Raw genomic sequence first — 19853 nt, 5'->3', positions numbered from 1 at the left:
AATGCAAGGTTGGTTTAATATCGTGAAAGGCTCAAAGCTTTCTACCTAAGACCAATAACAAAGCAAAGATGTCTACTCACATAACTTTCATTTACATTTATTCTGGAGGTCCTAGCCAGTGCAACAAAGCAATAAGAAGAAATAAAAAGCATAATGGTGTGTGTTGAAAATCTTAAGTAACCCTCTCAAAAAGCTACTAGACTTACAAGTAATAAGCATTGCAGCGGTGCAGAATATAAGATCAACATAGAAAAATCAACTGTGTTTCTCTGTACTAACACCAAATAATTAGAAAATGAAACAACTCCACAAAAATACTGAGGAATAAATTTAATGAATAATGTAACAATTGCCAAGACATTACAAAGGGAAATTAAACAACACCTAATAAGTGCACATACATATCATTCCAAGGATCAGAAAACCCAGTGTTGCTAAAATAGTAATCCTCCTCAAACTGATCTACAGGCCAAAATCCAAACAAGTTTCTTTAGAAAAATATGACATGTTGGTTTTTAGAGTTATATAGAAAGAAAAGGACCTAAAATAACTAAAATACTTTGCAAAAATAAGAATAAAGTTAGAAGACTTATACTACTTGACTTGAAGCCTTGCTATAAACTTACAGTAATAAAGAGCATGCCACTGGCATAATGACAGACATATAAATGAATGAACAGAATAAAGTCTAGAAATACAGCCAATCATATATGATTGGTTGATTTTCAACAAAGGTACCAACATAATTCAATGGAGACAAGACAGTTTTTTACAACAGAGGTGCTAGAACTGGATATTGTATATGGAAATAATGAACCTCAAACCTTACCTCTTTCCAAACATAAGGATTGACTAAAATGTTCACAGACCTAAATGTTAGAAATTAAACTATTATATTTTTAGGAGAAAACCTTTGTGTCATTAGGTGAGGCCAACATTTCTTAAACAGGATACCAAAAGCACAAATCGTAAAAGAAAAAAAACCTGATAAAATGGACTTCATGATTTGAAAGTTTCTCTTCTCAAAAGTCATAGTTAAGAACACACAAAGGTAAGGCACAAACTGGAAGCAAAATTTTTCAAGACAAAGAGCTTGTACACAGAATATATAAACAACTCCTACAACTCAATAAAAAGACAAAAATCTAATAAAAGGTGACAAAAGGCTGAAAGAGAAGATATACAAATGGCCAAAAGCCCATAAAAAGATATTCAATATCACTAGTCCTCAGATAAATGCTAATTAAGACCACAGTAAGATACCACTACCTTCACCCACTAAAACAACTAAAGTTAATACCAAATCAATACGAAGTGTTGGTGAGGATGTGGGACAACTGGAACTCCCACCTACTTTACTGGTGGGAAAGCAAAATGTTATAGCCACTTTGAAAAACAATATGGCAATATCTTATAACATTAAATATTCATTTACCATACTGTCAAGAATTTCTACTCCTATATATTCACTCTAGAGAAATAAAAAAATATGCCCCTGTGAATATAAGTATGCAAGTACTTTTAGCAGCATAATTTGTAATGGCCAAAACCTGAAAACAACTCAAATATTATATGCATACCATGGACTACCACAGAGCAATAAAAAGGAGCAAAATATTAACATATACAGGAATTAACCTCAAAAACATTATGCTAAATAAAATAAGTCAAACAGAAGACTATGTTTTGAATTATTCCATTTATATACATTCTAGAAAACCCAGCACTACAGCAAGAGAAAGTAGATCAGTGTCTGCCTGGGACCAGGCATAGAGGAAGGGGATCAAAAGCAAAGATTCAGATAAATTGGTGCAGCCACTGTGGAGAACAGTACCGGAAATTCCTCAAAAATCAAAAATAGAAATATCATACAATCCAGTAATTCCACTACTGAGTATTTACCCAAAGAAAACAAAAACACTAATTCAAAAAGATACATTCACCCCTATATTTTTGCAGCGTTATTTACAATAGCCAATATATGGAAGCAGCCCAAGTGTCCATCAACAGAAGAATGGATAAAGATGTGGTATATATATGCAATGGAATATTACTCAGCCATATAAAAGGATGAGGTCCTGCCATCTGTGACATCATGGATGGACCTAGAGGGTATTATGCTAAATGAAATAAGTCAGACTGGGAAAGAAAAATACCATATTATTTCACTAATATATGGAATTTTTAAATCAAAACGAATAAACAAAGAAAAAGCACAAATAGACCATTGATACAGAGAACAAACTGTTGGTTGCCGGAAGGGAGGGGAATGGGGGAGATGAGCAAAATGAGAAACTTGTGAAATCACTATGTTGTATACCTGAAACTAATGTAACACTGTGTGTCAACTAAAATTCCATTTCAAAAAAAAAAAAGAGCAAAGGCACATAAGGAATCTTTTTAAGATAAGGGGACTGTTGTTTATCCTGGTTAGGGTGGTGGTTACACTATTGTATATACTTAGCAAAATTCATTAAACTATGCCTTGAAAATGGGTGAATATTTTTACATATAATTATTTCCATGAAAAACAAAAAGAACAAAATAACATGTATTCCAATATGCAGGTACTTGGGCATGTTTACACTAGAGTACTATATACAGGGTACTATATACATCTGACATAGTCAGATGCCTGTACTTACTTATAATGAGTAAGTTTGAATTTATGAGAAATAAGAGAATACTCAACTGAATAGTTTCATTTTTTTATTTATATTTGACATTTCAAATTAAGGGTTAAATAAATATATTTCTATATACATGCAGAATCACCATGAATGGGCTGGTTCACTTATAGAGTAATGAAAGTGTACTGTATGGGTGACTCTTAAAAAACTCAAAAGAAATGAAGAAAGAGATTTTAAAAATACCCCACAGAAAGTGATCCATATAGAAGATAAGCAAAAAAAAAAAAAATGTCAAACAATATAACAAACTAAATACTAAAACTATACCAGAACACTTTCCTAAAATTCAAAAAAAATCTTGAAATTACATATTGAAAAAATACACCACAATCATTTCAGCATGGCCCAACACTGAATCATATTAAAGTTACACCTACTTTAAAGGAAAATAAAAAAAACCTCGGGCAACCAGGCAAAAAGGCTAAGGCACTCATAAGGGAAAGAAAACAAGACTGTCACCAGACTTTTCAACAATTCTTAATGCCCACCTTCCCCCCAAAAAAACAGTGTAACAAATTTAAAATAGTCAAAGCAGGGAAATATGAGTCAATGATTTTATATCTAACCAAACTGATCTCTAAGTACAAAGCTGCAAACAAACTACTATAAACTTGCCAAACTTTGGGGTACATTGATTCCGTGAGCCCTTCCTAAAGAGTCTATTAGAAAAGGACATGCAGACAATTAAAAAGACTGAGAGTAACATAATAATTAGTGGTGGTCATTAAATATAAATATACCTGTAGAACAAAGCTAAACTATGGTTATAAAGGAGAGAATATAGTAGATAGATATAGTATAATTATCAACAGTGGGGGTGGGGAAATAAGGAATGCAAATGGATATGATTGTCTAATAGACATTAATTGGAAATAAAAGAATATTACTTTAGATCAGATCGTGGGGTAGAAAGAGTAAGGGAGAAGAAGAAGTTACCAGATAACTTTAGAGTTGTTTAATGTAGGTAACCAATAAGCACCCCCCACCAAAAAATGGACTAATGGTATATAAAGGTTATTAGTAAAAAGTTAACCAATGAAACAAGCAGATAAAACCCACTGCATGATGAAAAAGCATAAATACAAAAGACATAAAAATAAAACAATATGATAGAACTGAGGCCAAACATATTAATAATATCAAGAGATGTAAATGGGCTTAACTCACCTACTGAAAGAAAAGGATTTTCAGATTGGCTAATAAAGCAAAATCCAACACTATGCAGAACACAAGAGACACACCTAAAACAAAGAGATTCAAAAGAGTTAAAAATAAAAGGATGGAGAAAGATATATCAGGCAAACACAAATAAAAAGGAAACAGGGTTCATAATCTTGATATCTGACATGGTGGAATTGAGACCCAAGAGCATTAAAATATATAAAGAAGGACACTTCATAACGCTTAAGCCTATAATTCACAATGAAGATATTAAAGTTACTGATATTTATGTACCCAATAACACAGCAATAGCCTCCATTAACCAATAACCTACAGGAGACGCAAGAAGAAACAGACAAAAACACATTAATAATAGACTTTAACAATCTCTCACAATCCAAGATCAGGCAGACTAAAAATTAATAAAGGTACAGAAGACCTAAACATAAATAATGTAGATCTTATAGATCCATATCAAACTCTGAATCCCAGAAATAGAGATTACAACTTCTTTTCAAGTACACATAGAACACTCACAAAACCTGACGAAATCTTAGGCCACAGAGAAAACCTCAGTGTGTTCCAAAGAATAGAAATAATGCAAATGTCATCCTCAGATTATAATGCAATAAAAACAGAAATCAATAACAAAATTAAAAAGAAAAAACAAAAATTTCCTTCCACTTTTAAACAACCCTTGGATCAAAGGCAAAATACAAAATTAAACTGCAGAATTTCTTGACAATAATAAAAAACACCTAACATTATCAGAATCCGTAGGCTACAGCTAAAGGAAGTGTCAAAGAAAAATAGATTGCATAAAATGCCTATATCAAAAATATTAAAATAAATAAACACCCAACTCAAAAAGCTGTCTAGGGAACACCAAAATAAAACAAAGAAATCAAGAAAAAGGAGAATTAATCATAAGTGGCAGAAATTCATCAAGAAACCAAAAAAACCCAGAATCAATACATAAATCCAAAAACTAGTTACTTAGAAAAGAAATCAACAATAAACAAACTGCTAACTCAATCAAGAAAAAAGGAGGTGGGGGTGGGCGGGGGGTGAGAAAACATAAATACACAGCATTAAAAGTACAATATTAGCAATGACAAGAAAGTCAAAATAGAGAAAATGTTTAAGGTTCTAAAAGACTCTTGCATAATTCTATATAAACAATTTGAAAACTTAAATCAAATGAATAATGTTTTAGAGAAATATAACTTACCAAAATTGACCCCGGTAGAAACAGACATTCTAAACAGAACAAGGGTCATAGAAGAAATACAGAAAGAAGTTAAAGAGTTCCACCACAAAAGAGTACCATGCCAGAGAGTTTCACAGGGGAACTCAAGCAAACCTAAAGATCAAACAACCACAGTGTTACTTTAATCGCTCCAGAGCATAAAAAAGAAGGAAAACTTCCAAACTCATTTTCCATAGTGAATATAACATTGTTCTTGGGTCCTGACTAGAACGACACTCAACCCCTGCCCCCTACATAGATAGATGATAGATAGATAGATAGATAGATAGATAGATAGATAGATAGATAGATAGATAGATAATTTAAAAAAAAACAATGCAAAAATTATTAAATATGACAAAATCCAACCCAGCATATTAATAAAATTAAGAGAAATCATATGGTTTCCATAGATATAGAAAATTCAGCACCAGTTGGATTTTTTTATTTTTATTTCTTTTTAAAGATTTTATTTATTTATTTGACACAGAGAGAGAGAGAGAGCATGAAGCAGAGGGAGAGGGAGAAAGAGACTCCCCACTGAGCAGGGAGCTTGATGTGGGGCTTGATCCCAGGACCCTGAGATCATGACCTGAGCCAAAGGCAGCCACTTAACTGACTCAGCCACCCAGGCACCCCCACCAGTCGGATTTTTTTAAAGACACAATAACACAGAAATTGATGGATACTTCCTTAAAATATTACCTCAGCCCCAAATAATACCTTACTTAATAGAGAAGTACTAGAGACTCTCCTACTGAAATGAAAAACAAAGCAAGAATACTCACTTTGCCATATTTAACATGATGTTGGAGATATTCACCAATGCAATTAGAAAAGAGAAAGCAATCTGAGATGGAAGAATTGGATAAAAAGGAAGGATAAAATTATTTCTTATTTGCAGATTATATAATTAAATATCTTGAAAACCCCAAAATTAAATGGTAAACCACTACAGAAAGAAATTTAGTAAAGTAAGGTTATAAAATTGGCATACAAAAGTCAGTAGCTTTCATGTAAAAAAATAAAAAGATGGAAGATAGACCCCAATTTTGATAGGAAAAAAAGATAAAATACTAAATATAAGCTTAACAAAAAATTCTAAAAGTACCCCTGAAAAGGCATGAAAAGACTTGAACAAATGGAAACATACCATGTTCTTAGCTAGTAAGATTCAATATCCTAAAGATTTTAGTTCTCCCTAAGTAAGTTATTTTTTAATTTTAATGTGATACTCGTAAAAATGCCATCAGACTTTTTTATGGAGATTTATAACTTGAATATAAAATTAATTTGGAAGAATGAAAAGAATAACCAGAGAAACCTGGAAAAGAAGAACAATGTTGATTGGGGGAGGGCGATTCTAACAAGATTCTCTACAAAAATTTTAACCTTCAGTAAGGAAAAAAAAAAGCTAATGGTCACAAGGAGCAAGTATTGGCTTTCTATGAATAAGTCATACCAAATTCACTTCAATTTCCTATTGTCTTTAGGAACCTAGACAGCATATCAAAGGAAAGCTGATAATAGAGTATCTACATCTCAGTACTTAAACGTCAGCTCCTCCAGAGCCTACTACAGAGCCTGACACATTGTAAACACCCAATAAATATTTGCTGAATAAGTGAATGGACAAGTTGATGAAATATAGATTGCTTGGTACCACAAAAGAAGAGAAAAACAAGACAGAAATATAACATATGAATTGAAAAAAGCTAAAAATTCTAAATAAAATGGTTGAGTTTTCCACTATAGAAAGCAAACTTATTGATAAGAATACATTTGGCTTAATGTACTTCTTGGTGCAATAAACATTTCATTTCTAAGCCAATATATGTGCCCATTTATGCACAGTTATCCATATCTTTTCAGAATATAAGCAGTAAATGTGAGTTTGTAACACAATACTACAAAATGAAAATCCCAACTTAAAGCCTACTTATTGGTTGAGTAATCAATACATAAAACTTGAACAGATGTATTATCAAAGGATCCACATCAAATCACAGCATAAAGAGTCACTCACTTCAAATGTCACTTTTTCATAAGAAAAATAGTTGGCTGTGTGCCAAGATTGTCTACAAATTAGGAATCATAATTATTATTCTGAATATAGTAACAGGAAATTTTAGCTGAGAAACAAAACACAATTAATGTTCAGAAAAAGGGTAACTTGTTATATGAATACTATAAAATTTGATTTAGCAAATGTTTTATATACTTTTGAAGTGTATTTTTATTTACTCATAAATCCATTTGGAAAGCATGCATTCTATACAGTTTACGTTCATATTGTATTAATGCAGAATTTCACATTAACAAAAATGTGAAATCTTCAAATTAATGATATCCAAAAACTGGATATGTAATCCTTCTTTATAAAAGACATTTAATTCACCCTCAATCATTTTTACTTTCAAGAAACAGTTTTTTTGCACATACACTGTGCACTAGATGATGGTGTTTGCACACTGGACACACAGAGATGAACATAATACGGTCTAAACACAAAGTAAATGAGGACACGGGACAAGAAAACAAATTATTCAATACAGTGCGAGCACATGAGTGGAGCACACGAGGGAAGACTGGCAATCAGGCAGGGCTTCCAAGCTAAATACTGAACAAAAGAAAGGCAAAGAAGAGGGCATGGAGGAAAAGAAAGCATTTCAGGCAAAAAACACATGGTACATTGGAGGAACTAAGAAAAAAAATCCAATGTAACTAGATCAAGGAGTTGGGCAGCAATTTAGTTGCATGGGCTAGAATCAACAAGGGTTAGTGATTTGTTGAATAGTAATAACAGTAGGAGAAGTTTAAGAAGACTCCCAATTTTTTGACTTGGGTGAATGGGTAGGTGGTGGTGCTATTCATTAAAATGAGTAATATATAAAGGAGTACAAGCTTGGGGCGGGAGACAACAAGTTTAGGTTTGAGATGCCTACAGGATACCTGGATAGAGATAGAGGCTTTGGTTCAAGAGACATGTTTAGACTAGAAAATTGTATTTGGGTACCATCCACATAGAGGTGTTATCATAATACAAAAGGTGATGGATAGGCTCGTCATGATTTAGAAATGTTCTGTTTGGGTGATTAGCCTTTGCCTTGCTAGATATACTAAGTCAAGGAATTGCCACGCAGAAATTCCTTTGTACCTAAAATGGGTTAGGCTGATTGCTATACAGGAGACTCAGAGACAAGGAAAGGAGAATAAAAAATAGTCCAATGGCCCATGTCCCATTTAAGTAATATCATGGTTACTTTTTTTTTCTGCTACACTCTGGGGGGCTAGATCCAAATTTATAATTATTCTCATTTTAGCAGCAAGCACAAGATTTTATACTTGATAATGATGATAATAATAGCTAACATTTATTAACTCGCCATTATGTGCCAGAATTCTGTGCGAAGCACTTTTCATGGATCGTCTCATTTAATCTTCACAGCTAGGACTATCCCCATTTTATAGATAATGCAGTCAAGGCTTAGAGAGGTTGAGTTAACTTGTCCAAGGTCACAGAAATTGCAAGAAGCAGAGCCAGGATTCATACCTAGGCAGCAGCAGTCTGATTCTAGAACCCCAACTCTTAATTTCTGCTGTTATTAAAAGCAAGCTTCTTTTGAAAGAGCACATCGAAAGTACTCCGGGTTATTCAATTTTAACTCTTAGAAGACAGAGGAAGGGAGAGGAGGTGGACTCCTTAAAACCCCAAATAAAAGAATGACAAATTCTTATTCTTATCATTTCAGATTCTTTATCAGCTATAAAAACATTTTCACTACAGTGAACTTTGTAACATTTGGAGGAAAAAAGTTTTATCTCTGTGCAATCGCTAAGAAATTGCTAGGAAGCTTTCACCTTCTGTTATGATGTTCTGCACCTAACAGAGGAAACAGATTGAATGTATAAAAACAGCTCCAAACTATATCTTAGCTAAAACTAGCCTCTCTTTCATCATGACTACTTATTTCATACAAGAAAATACCACTACATAAAAATAAAATCATTTTTCACATATCTGTGCTACTTGACATTTCAAAGGTAAATCACGTAATCTGTTTGGGTTGAAATCCAAGTGCTTCCTCTTGCTGGTTCAACCAAACTATGTCCACTTCCTGCACCAGTGAAACCTTTACCTACATCAAGAGGCCTCAAGAAGAAGTATAATAGAAATAATATTTTGACATTATATTAAACCTAATTCTCCCCCCTTGGTCCTTAGGGAAGTGGTATTGTGCATACTCCTGAATGCAGAGGATAAATGAATTCTCTAGTTCTCTCCCGTTCTGGTGGTCTTCACATCCAGTAGGAGAAAAATCTCGTGGCCTTCCCTTCTCTTTCTTCTTCCTCCTAATCATATTCCTACCAAGTCCAAAGACAAAATATCACAGATCTGCAACTTCTCTTTATTAAAAAGCATTCACCCTTCATGAACATCAACCATGCATCTTTTCATGTCTTTGCTCTATTTTCAGTTATATAATGTGCACTAGAGTGACAATCCATTCATGTTAGTGCATGTAAGAGAGGGAAAAAAAGAAATTCTTAACTTCCCCTCACTCTAAATAAAGACACCTAAAAACACTCAAAGGATCTTTATCCTTTTCACAGCCTACTCCCATTTACCTCCTTTGCCCTCCGCAACACTGAGGATTAAACAAAGACAGCTAGTATTATTATTCCTTATTTCATAGATGGACACTCTGAGGCACAAAAATATTAAGTTAATTGCCCAGTGTCACACAATTAATCAGAAAGGCATACAAAACTCAAATCCACATGTTTTAGCTTCAAATCTGGTGTCCTTTCCATCATCTACAGAGGAAAAAAAAATCTGTTTTACAAACAATTCTAAAATAGTTTCTTCACTACACATTACCTGCACTACACAACCAAATCCACTTGTAGATTTTATTCATCCTGGCAATAACTGCCCAGGAAAGAGACAAGACAAAACATCCAGTGTACCTCAAAATACAACAAGGAAGAGAAAACACAGAATGAATACAGTAATACTCACTGGTTTTAACCTGAAGTTACATAATATATAATTATAAAATTAAATGACAGGTAGGGGTTTTTTTTTAACAACACACTATAATAAAACCTTCAAGGGTGTGATATCCTCAAGTGGGAACTTCACACTGATTCCAACTATGTTACCATTACTCAGAATATAATGCATTCAATTTTTTTTGAAAGCTCTGTAGAAGCAAAATCTATCTTTGAGGTTTAGATTTAACTTTTGAAAAAGGCCAAAAAAAATCACAAAAGAACTTTCTAACTATTTAGAAGAGATAGAGTATTAAGAGGGAAATAACTATCATTTATTGAATACTTGCTATGGGCTAGGCTCACTACTCAATCTTTTGTGTGTATTCCCTCCTTTATAATCACAACAACCCCATCTGCACTATTACCCAGGTTTACAGATGAGGAAATAAAGTTTAGAGAAGTCAATTATCTTGCTCAAGGTCAAACAGTAAATGGCAGAACTAGGATTCAAACTCAGGTGTTCCAGATTCCAAAAATAACATTGTAAGGAGGCACACGCACTGGATGGTAGGTGGGCACAGACAATCTCTAATGAACCATCAATCTGGGAATTATATGAGCCTTCAGTTCATTTTCCCTATCTGGTGAATAAGTGACACACACTGCTTATACATATCATATACAACACACTGCCCCAAATAATGAGACTACTGTTTTGGGTGTCTCACAAAATGGCTTTAATAGCCATTCCAAAGAAGAATTACAAAGACTTTTAAGTAGTGACAGGACAGCATTATCAACATAACTGTACTTCTTTGAAAGAAACAAGAGTCAATTAGATGAAAAGTTCTGGCATCTTTGTTAAAAATTCAAACTCATTGCTTAATAAAAACATCTTTTATTTACAAACATAAGTTTAAGTTCCTGAATCCCTCAAGAGCACTCAGGAAAAGGTCTCACATTAATCAACCTACCAAGTACATACCAACGGCCTACAAATGCGCACTACAATAAGAGAGGCTATAGGAAGCATATTAGAAACTTCCTCTGTCCACAAAGAGTTAGCAGGTTGTTTCCAACCACACAATCATTCTTAGGATAACTAAAATCCTCCCGCTATTTGTTTGTGTGAGCTGCCCTACAAAGGAAACCTCTTTGGAAAAATAATTAGATCATTTTCCCAGAGCCCCTTTCACCTTCATGCAAAGCACCAACTCTTGCTTTAACCTAAGGTTGTGTTTAGTTTTTGCATTAGTGTAGGTATTCCGGAGTTGATTTTCCTCACACTGGTCCAGAATTCTGCCTGACTCCCGGCTCCCTCCCCCTTCTCTCCTTTCTTGCCTCTCCAACCCCAAGTGGAAACTGCAGACTCAAACTCCCCTATGGCTCCAGCACCTAGAACTGGGCATGCTCAGAAGGCCAGGCAGCTTTGGTTGCACTGACAGTTCCCCGCCCCTGATTTGCCGCTGCCCCCCTTCCCCCACTCCAACAAGAGCTACTGAAATGTTTATCTGAAAGATATGAGGCCTCTTTTTCCCGAGAATGACCCCATTTTAATTTCATTTCGCAGGGTCTTTCAGTCTTGCGAAACCCCACCACAAGCTCGAGGAAGACCGCATTATTTTTCAGCACCGGGGACAGCGCCACGTTGCCATTAACGTCCCCCCTCCCCCACCTTCTCTTCTGCCCCCCACCCCCCACCCGCCCCAACCTCAGCCCCCACCCCCGCACCAGCACGATGCCAAGGTCTCCCGGCAGCCGCAAACGCCGCAACTGCAATAGCTCCCAGCCGGAGGCCGGGCCGGAACGCCGGGCCGGCTGCTACTTACACTGCTCCGCTTTGGTGGACATGGTGCTGTCCAGATGGAAAGGCTTTGCCCCAAAATCTGTGTCGTGTGAGCTCCCTCGCTCCGCCAGCGATGTTGCGAGGAAAAGAGCGCATACCCCCCACCCCCCACCCCCTCGCTTTCCCCCTCCCTTAGGCCCGTGTCGCTACCATTCGGACAAAACGCACATCAAATTGCAGAATTCGGTCCCGGAAGGTTAGGAAATCGCCCCCGGAGAAATGGGTGGGATTTAATAGGCGGCCAAAGGCTTCCTGTCCGTCCCCTCCTGGAGCTGCCCGCGTTGATGTGGGCGGGGAGACCGAAAGGAGAGAGCAAGCTGCGGCTCCTGGTGAAATGGGAAAATGGGCTCGACCGAGGGAGGAGTATTTCCATTCATAAGGCGCTCGGAGGGGACGGGTGTTTCCCAGAGAAAAGCCTCTTAAAGTGCCGGAGTCCCCGACCATTTGGATCTCCCATTGGCGTTCTCCGGGCCTGTAAATCCTGCTCCGGGAGCAGCCCCGGTGCCTCAACGGGGCGACCGGAGAGGGACACAGGTGCGTCCCACGCTTGGTCTCAACCTCCCGGAGGAAGGAGGGGGAGGCGGATCCGGGGCGGGCTGGAGACAGCCTGGGCCGGAGGGCGGCGAGGACGCTACTGAGGACCGCGAGGAAGGAAATGCAGAAGTAACCCTCAGCATGGCTTCCCGGCGTGCTGCGGTCCGTGCCCTCCACCTCCCCTCTCTGATGGGCTCTCCTGCAGATGATTAGAATGGGAGGTCCCACTGCCTGGGGGCTGGGAGAAGACTTTAGAAGTTAGGGCTAGCGAAGGAGGAGATTTCCACGGCTGGTGAAGCTGGAGGGGGCCACAGAAAAGAAAAATGAAAGATTGGAGACAAGAAGGAAGCCAGCTATGCTCCCTTGCAACCACCCAGGATGGAAACAGAAACGTTAGGAAGCCCCTCTGTTGAAAAAAAAAATGAAGCCAATGGAAAGGGGCATCATGCATATTAATAGGAAGATGCTTAAAAGAATCAACTACAGAGTGGAGGGACGTTCTGAGCCTGGACTTGGGAGTCAGGAAGAACCAGATTCAAGACCCAGTTCTACTACTTACTCATTTTAGGACCAATCTTTTTAATCTCCCTGAGCCTCGGGTTCTTCATCTGTAAAATGATAATAAAACCTGCTTTGTCACTTAAAGAATTATTGGACAGATCAAATGGTATCGTGGGTGCAAAAGTCCTTTTAAAACTAAAGTCCTGTACATTCGCCAACTGTTATGACCACTCTTAATTCAAATAACCTAAATAGTTTGTGAAAGCTAATGAGCAATGATCAAAGCAAGTTGATTTTGCAAAAGCTATGGAAATAATACTGTAAGAGTTGACCAATTATTTTTATTACTAAAAACTGTGGTGACTAAATCAATGTTTTTCCATCTCACCAAAAAAAATAATAATCCTTGGGGCGCCTGGCTAGCTCAGTCAGGAAGAGCATGTGACTCTTAATCTGGCAGTCCTGAGTTCAAGTCCCATAGTGGGTGTAGAGATGACTTAAATAAATAAAACTTAAAAAAAATAAAATAAAGAATGATCTTTATTTTAGGGAAAGGATGTTAAATTGTATATGATATGTACAACACATTCAAAAGAAATCTTTGACAATTAAAAAAATATGTGACCACATATCAAGAAAAGATGTTTCTGAGTGACCTAAAAAAGTCTCAGACAGCAAGGAAACTGCCCATTATGATACACAAAGTGGCCAAGCTTCATAATATTGGCAAAAATGTTCATAAAATGTTAGTGAATTAGCTCTTTAGGGTGTATACACAACTGGATTAAGTCACCTCACTGATTGACAGGTTGGTCTGCCTAACCAGGCTGATCATCCTATACCATTGTTCATTCCCAAAAGAGAATGTTCATTCTTCAGTCAAAGATAAGGGATGATGTAAAGAATGATGCTGAAGAGTTAATTTGGGGTAAAAAGTTGGATTCATTCTCAAAGAAAATATGAATATAACATAAATCTCTGAAGATGTCAAATATTCTGTGTGATTAAAAGAAAGCTCAGGGGTGCCTGGATAGCTCAGTCAATTGAGCATTTGACTCTTGATTTCAGCTCTGGTCCTGAGATCAAGACCCACATGGGCTCCTTGATCATGGGTGGGGGGGGGTGGCTCTGCTTGGGATTCTCTCTCTCCCTCTCCCTCTGCCCCCCACCTCTACTCTCCTTCTCTCTCTCTCAAATAAATAAATAAATCTGGGGCGGCTGGGTGGCTCAGTCATTAAGCATCTGCCTTCGGCTCGGGTCATGACCCCAGGGTCCTGGGATTGAGCCCTGCATCAGGCTCCCTGCTCAGTGGGAGCCTGCTTCTCTCTCCCTCTCCCACTCCCCCTGCTTGTGTTCCCTCTCCCCCAGTCTCTGTCTGTCTGTCAAATAAATAAATAAAATCTTTAAAAAAGAACTTGGGAGGAAATAACTGTGTCAACCTTTCTTTCTTTTATTCTATTACAAAAGGAGTCATTACCAGGTGAAATGCCCTTTTCTTCTAAAACTGTACCTATAATTAAAAGTGTTCCCATGAATGTCCTTTCTTTCCAGCTTTTTAAGTCTCTGTCTTTTCAACGGATTCTTCCATTCTGCTCACAAACATGAATCCTGGAAAAGCTGTACTTGTCTTAATACTTAATAAGTGATCTCCATTTCTCTACCTACTGCCTCTATGTCCTCAACATCCCACCTATTAGCAAATTCTTGCTGAAACAGTTTCTCTCAATAGTCACTAATAATTTCCTAATAGTCTATTACAATTACCTTATGTCTTGGTGACTAATTCCAGCTTTTCAAATATCTCCCTATTCATTTTTAAAACTCCCTCTTCCCTATGCTACAAGACTCTGAAAAATCTTCCCCAAACCTTTTAGTGTTCTTTTGTTTAATGAAGTATTTCCCACATAAAAATATAAAAAAATAATATCATAACCACTAATTTTGCCACCACCCAGTGGCATCAGATCTTAATATTTTGTTGTATTTTCATTAGATACTTTATTTTTAAGAAATAAAACATTTTAGAATCATGAGAAGCCCCCATAAAATTTATCTAAATTTGTGGTTAATCATACCTTCATATATTTATTCTATTCATTTATTCATTCAGCAAATACTTATTGAGTACCTATTATATATATCCCTGGGGATACTATAGTGAACAAAGAAACACCAATCTCTGACTTTATGGAGCTAATAGTCTAGTAGAGAAGACAAACAAAAAAAATTAAATGAGTAAAACATATAGTACATTAAATACTGATAATTACATAAAAGAAAAAAATACTAAACCAGGGAAAAGAGATAGGAAATGTGGAAAGAGACTGGAATTTTGGATAGGGTAAAATTTTGCATAGGGTAACTACACACACACACACACACACACACACACTATATATATATATATATATATATTCCAAACAATATGTATTATTTCACATATTTTTTAACTTTATATAATAAATACTATACCATACATATCTTTTTGATTCTTAAACTTTTTAGTCAACATCACATTTTTACTTAATCTCTTTGGTACATACAACACTAATTTATTCATCTTTACTACTGTATAGCATTTCATTTTATAAGTATCCCACAATTTATTTACCGCCTGTCTTATTGATGAACATGTGGGTTATTTGCAATTTTTTCCTATTACCAAAAAAATTGCAGTGATTATTCTTGTATATGTGCAAAAATTGTTCTAGGATATTCTCAACTTCAGCTTTTACTCAATATTGCCAAATTGCTTACTAAAATGATGTGTCAGTATATACACCCTCCTTGTTCCACTTCCAGTATGGTCAAATAAATGATTCCTGGACTCCTCTCAAAGGTAACAACTACACAAACTGAATAATATACAAAAACAAACAAAATAAAACATAACCTACCTGGAGCAATTGGGGACTAACCAAAAGCAGGTAGATTCTGGAGAGATGTTAACACTTGGAAGAAGTGAATGGCACAAGAATATGGGTTTCCATACTTTATGGCTTTTAGCCTGAGGGATGATGGCTTTAGTTTGTGCAACACAGTGTGTGTGGTTAAAATTCCAATAGCTTGCTCGCAGATTTTTTTGGTCTGAATTACCAAAGCACATAGTTTAAAACAACCATAACTAGTGGAAATGGAAAGGGGAACCGCTAGAAAGAGAGAGCCAGAGAGGCAGAAATGTAAATTATGTCTCTCTGTCCAAATCTCCAGCTTATCCCTGAACCATACATGTGCAGGACTGTGTGCACACAACAACAGTACAGCTGGGGATGAAAGAACTACATTCAGATTTAAGCTGCAACCCAAGAGTTAGTTTGTTGTTTAAGTCTATTTAAATTATCTGCTAAAACAAAAAAACAACTTTTAGAGGAAAATAACAAAATACAGAGTCTTCACAACATAACATTCACAGTGTCCAGAATATAATTCAAACTTATTTGATACATAAAGAAATAGGATATTTTCTTAAGAAAAAAAGACAACAGAAAAAAACAAGATCCAGAGTTGGAATTAGCAAACAAAGCTTTGAAAGCCTAATTCTGCTCAGTGAGGTAAAAGAAAATATGCTCATAATGAGTGAAAAGATAGGAATGCCAGCAGAGAAATAGAAAGTTGTTTGTTTTGTTTTTTTATTAAGAGCGAGCTGGAAATTTTAGAACATAAAAATATGGTATTTCAAACTAAAATTTCACTGGGTGGGCTTGATGGCAGAAAATAGATGCAATAGTCAGTAAACTTGAATATAAATCTCTGGAAATCATCCAGTATGAAGAACAGAGAGAGGAGAAAGATGGAACAAAACAGAGCCTTGGAACCTTTCAGTCAATGGCAAAATGTCTAACATATGTGTGATATTAGTCATGGTCATATATGTGATATTAGTCATAGAAGGAAAGGATAGAGGACAGGCAGGAAAAAAAAAAAACCACTTAAAGAAATAATGGCTGGAGGCCCCTGTGTGGCTCAGTTGGTTAAGTATCTGCCTTCAGCTCAGGTCATGATCTCAGGGTCCTGGGATGGAGTTCAATGTCAGGCTCCCTGCTCAACAGGGAGTCTGCTTCTCCCTCTGCCCCTCCCCCTGCTCACTCGCACGCATGCTCTCTCTCTCTCTCTCACTTTCTCAAAAAAATAAATAAAATCTTTAATTAAAAAAAATAAGAATGGCTGACAAAAAATCCCCAATTCAGTGAAATAAAATTTACAGATTCAGGAAGCCTTTCGAACATCTAAGCAGGAGAAATACAAAGAAAATCATATCTAGGCACATCAGATTCCAACTGACAAAAACCAAAGATAAAAATGAAATGTTGGAAGCAACCAGAGAAAAATGACAATTGCATACAGGAAAATATCAATTCTATTAGCCACTGATTTCTAATTAGAAATTATGGAAATCAGAAAATAATGAATCACGTCTTTAAAGTACTGAAAGGAAAAAGTAAACTCTCAGTGCGGTATTCTATATCAAACAGAAATATCCTTCAAAACGAACACAAAGCAGAATGCTTAACTGACTGAGCCACCCAGATGCCCCTCACTTTTCTTCCTTACTGAAGTACATTTTTTTTTAAGATTTATTTATTTATTTGGGATGCCTAGGTGGCTCAGTTGGTGAAGCATCTGCCTTTGGCTCAGGTCATGATCCCAGGGTCCTGGAATTGAGTCCCATAATGGGCTCCCTGCTCAGCGGGAAGCCTGTTGTGTTCCCTTTCTCACTGTCTGTCAAATAAATAAATAATCTTTTAAAAAATAATAAAATTATTTATTTGAGAGAGAAAGAGAAAAAGAGCATGAGAGAGAGAGAACAGGAAGAGGGGTGGGGGGGCCAAGCAGACTCTGGGCTGAGCACGGAGCCTAACACCCAACAGGGGACTCGATCTCATGAGTCCCCTGAGATCGTGTCCTGAACTGAAATCAAGAATCAGATGCTTATGGGGCGCCTGGGTGGCTCAGTCGTTGGGCATCTGCCTTGGGCTCAGGTCATGATCACAGGGTCCTGGGATCGAGCCCCACATTGGGCTCCCTGCTCAGCAGGAAGCCTGCTTCTCCCTCTCTGGCTCCCCCTGCTTGTGTTCCTGCTCTTGCTATCTCTCTCTCTGTCAAATAAATAAATAAAATTAAAAAAAAAAAGAATCAGATGCTTAACGGCCTGAACCACCCAGGCACCCCACCGACATACAGTCTTTATTTTTTTTAAGTATGTAGCTAGAGAATTTCCATAGCCTGAAGTATTTCTCTTTTGACCCATACTCTCATGTGTATTTAGCTGGGTATAAGATTCATTTTCCTCTCAATGTTTTGAAGATATTATTACATTGCTTTCTGGGATCCTCTATTGATGAGAAATTTGCTGTCACTCTAATTGCCTTTTATTAAATAATCTATTTTTCCCTCTTGCAGCATTTAAGACATTATTTTGGTCATCAATGTTCTGCAGATCCTTTATGATATATCTGCATGCAAATTTATTTCATTCTGTTTGGTATTGAGAGTACACTTTCTATTTGAGAAGTCATGAGATTTTTTAATTCTGGAAAACTGTCAGCCATTTTCTCTTAAATATTTCTTCTCTACTGCCTCTTCCCTTTTCTTGTGGAACTTTTTTTTTTAAGATTTATTTACCCATTTTAGAGAGAGAGAGAGTGAACAGGGGGAGGAGCAGAGGGAGAGGGATAGAATCCTCAAGTAGATTCCCTGCTGAGGATGGAGCCCAACACAGGGCTCAATCCCAGAACCCCGAGGTCATGACCTGAGCCGAAACCAAGCGCTGGACACTCAACCAACTGAGCCATCCAGGCACCTCCTTGTTGTGGAACTTCTATGTGATGTTTCATAACCTCTCATTCTATCCATATCTCCTAATTGTTTGTTCATATTCCTTATGTTTTTACCCCTCATGGTGCATTCTGAGTGAATTCCTCAGAATTATCTTTTAATTCACTGATTCTCTTTGTGTCCAGTCTGGTGTGTGTCCCAACAATTGAGATTTTAATTTCAATGATGTAAACTTTCATTTTCATTCATTTATTGTATTATTCATATCCACCTGTTCTCATTTCATGTATGTTTGATTTTGTTTATAATTTTTTCCTTTCTATGAATTTTAGTACTTCATTTAATCCTACACACACTTGTTTTAAGGTTTTTGACAGCTTGTTCCATAAAAAATAATTTTATTTATATTGAATTCATCTTATAATCTTTTTCTTGGCCATGTTTCCTGCCATTAGATTTATTTGTGGAATCTTTGTTTCAATGCATCTTATACAAGAGGCTTTTGTTCTTATTTTTATTTTTCTTTCTCTTTTCCTCTGTGTTCAACCCTTCCTATCTAGCAATATGTACTTTGTTTCTACCTGGACTCCCTGGACAGCCAGTCCTGAACCAGCTCTTATACCAGCAGATAAGATTATTAAATAGAGGTATCACAAATCCAGCAACAAGTGATTGGGCAGTTTTGATTCAGTCCAAGTCTCAAGGCTATATCAGTATCTTCCTGAATCTCTATGCTTACAGTGTGCTCTAAGCTGTATGTATCCCAAGCAGGAGCCAACTGTTTTCCCAGACTCTTCTTGAAGTGGAGTATGGCCAGGAAAATCAGGAGACTTCAAGCAGTGTGTTCTAGTTCCTGTCTTACATGAAACACTTTAACTCCCATTACCCTGCAAGAGCAGGCAATGTACCATTGCCTACTTTCAGCCTGGAGTCCAGCAGGCTTGTGAAATCAACTCTACTCACAAATTTGTATTTCAGTTGTTTCCAGTACAAACTGTTATTCATCTTGTTTTGAGCTCAGCCATGTTTTATCTATTATTACTCTAAGTTAAGGCCCAATTAATAAATAAACTACCATGTTGGCCAAGTAGAATCTGAC

General features: G+C 36.6%; 1 protein-coding gene across 4 annotated transcripts in view; it reads right to left on the bottom strand.

Moving 5' to 3' along the window:
- Positions 1-12300, bottom strand: part of UNC79 (unc-79 homolog, NALCN channel complex subunit) — a 246213-nt gene extending 233913 nt beyond the window's left edge. For 2 of the 4 annotated variants that reach the window (XM_073895813.1, XM_073895819.1), the window contains exon 1: positions 11928-12032. In XM_073895813.1, the coding sequence (XP_073751914.1) occupies positions 11928-11949 (22 nt within the window). In that variant the 5' untranslated portion in view covers positions 11950-12032. Of the gene's footprint in view, positions 1-3857; positions 3932-11927; positions 12033-12112 lie in introns of those variants that run through there. The other 2 variants (XM_073895822.1, XM_073895820.1) reach the window with 2 other exon arrangements.
- Between the last annotated feature and the right edge of the window lie 7553 nt (positions 12301-19853).

This window comes from Callorhinus ursinus, unplaced genomic scaffold, assembly GCF_003265705.2.
Source record: "Callorhinus ursinus isolate GAN/ISIS: 27379988/994484 unplaced genomic scaffold, GSC_fseal_2.0 scaffold8, whole genome shotgun sequence".
NCBI classification, from domain to species: Eukaryota; Metazoa; Chordata; class Mammalia; order Carnivora; family Otariidae; genus Callorhinus; species Callorhinus ursinus.
This window is presented reverse-complemented; position numbering and strand designations above follow the sequence as displayed.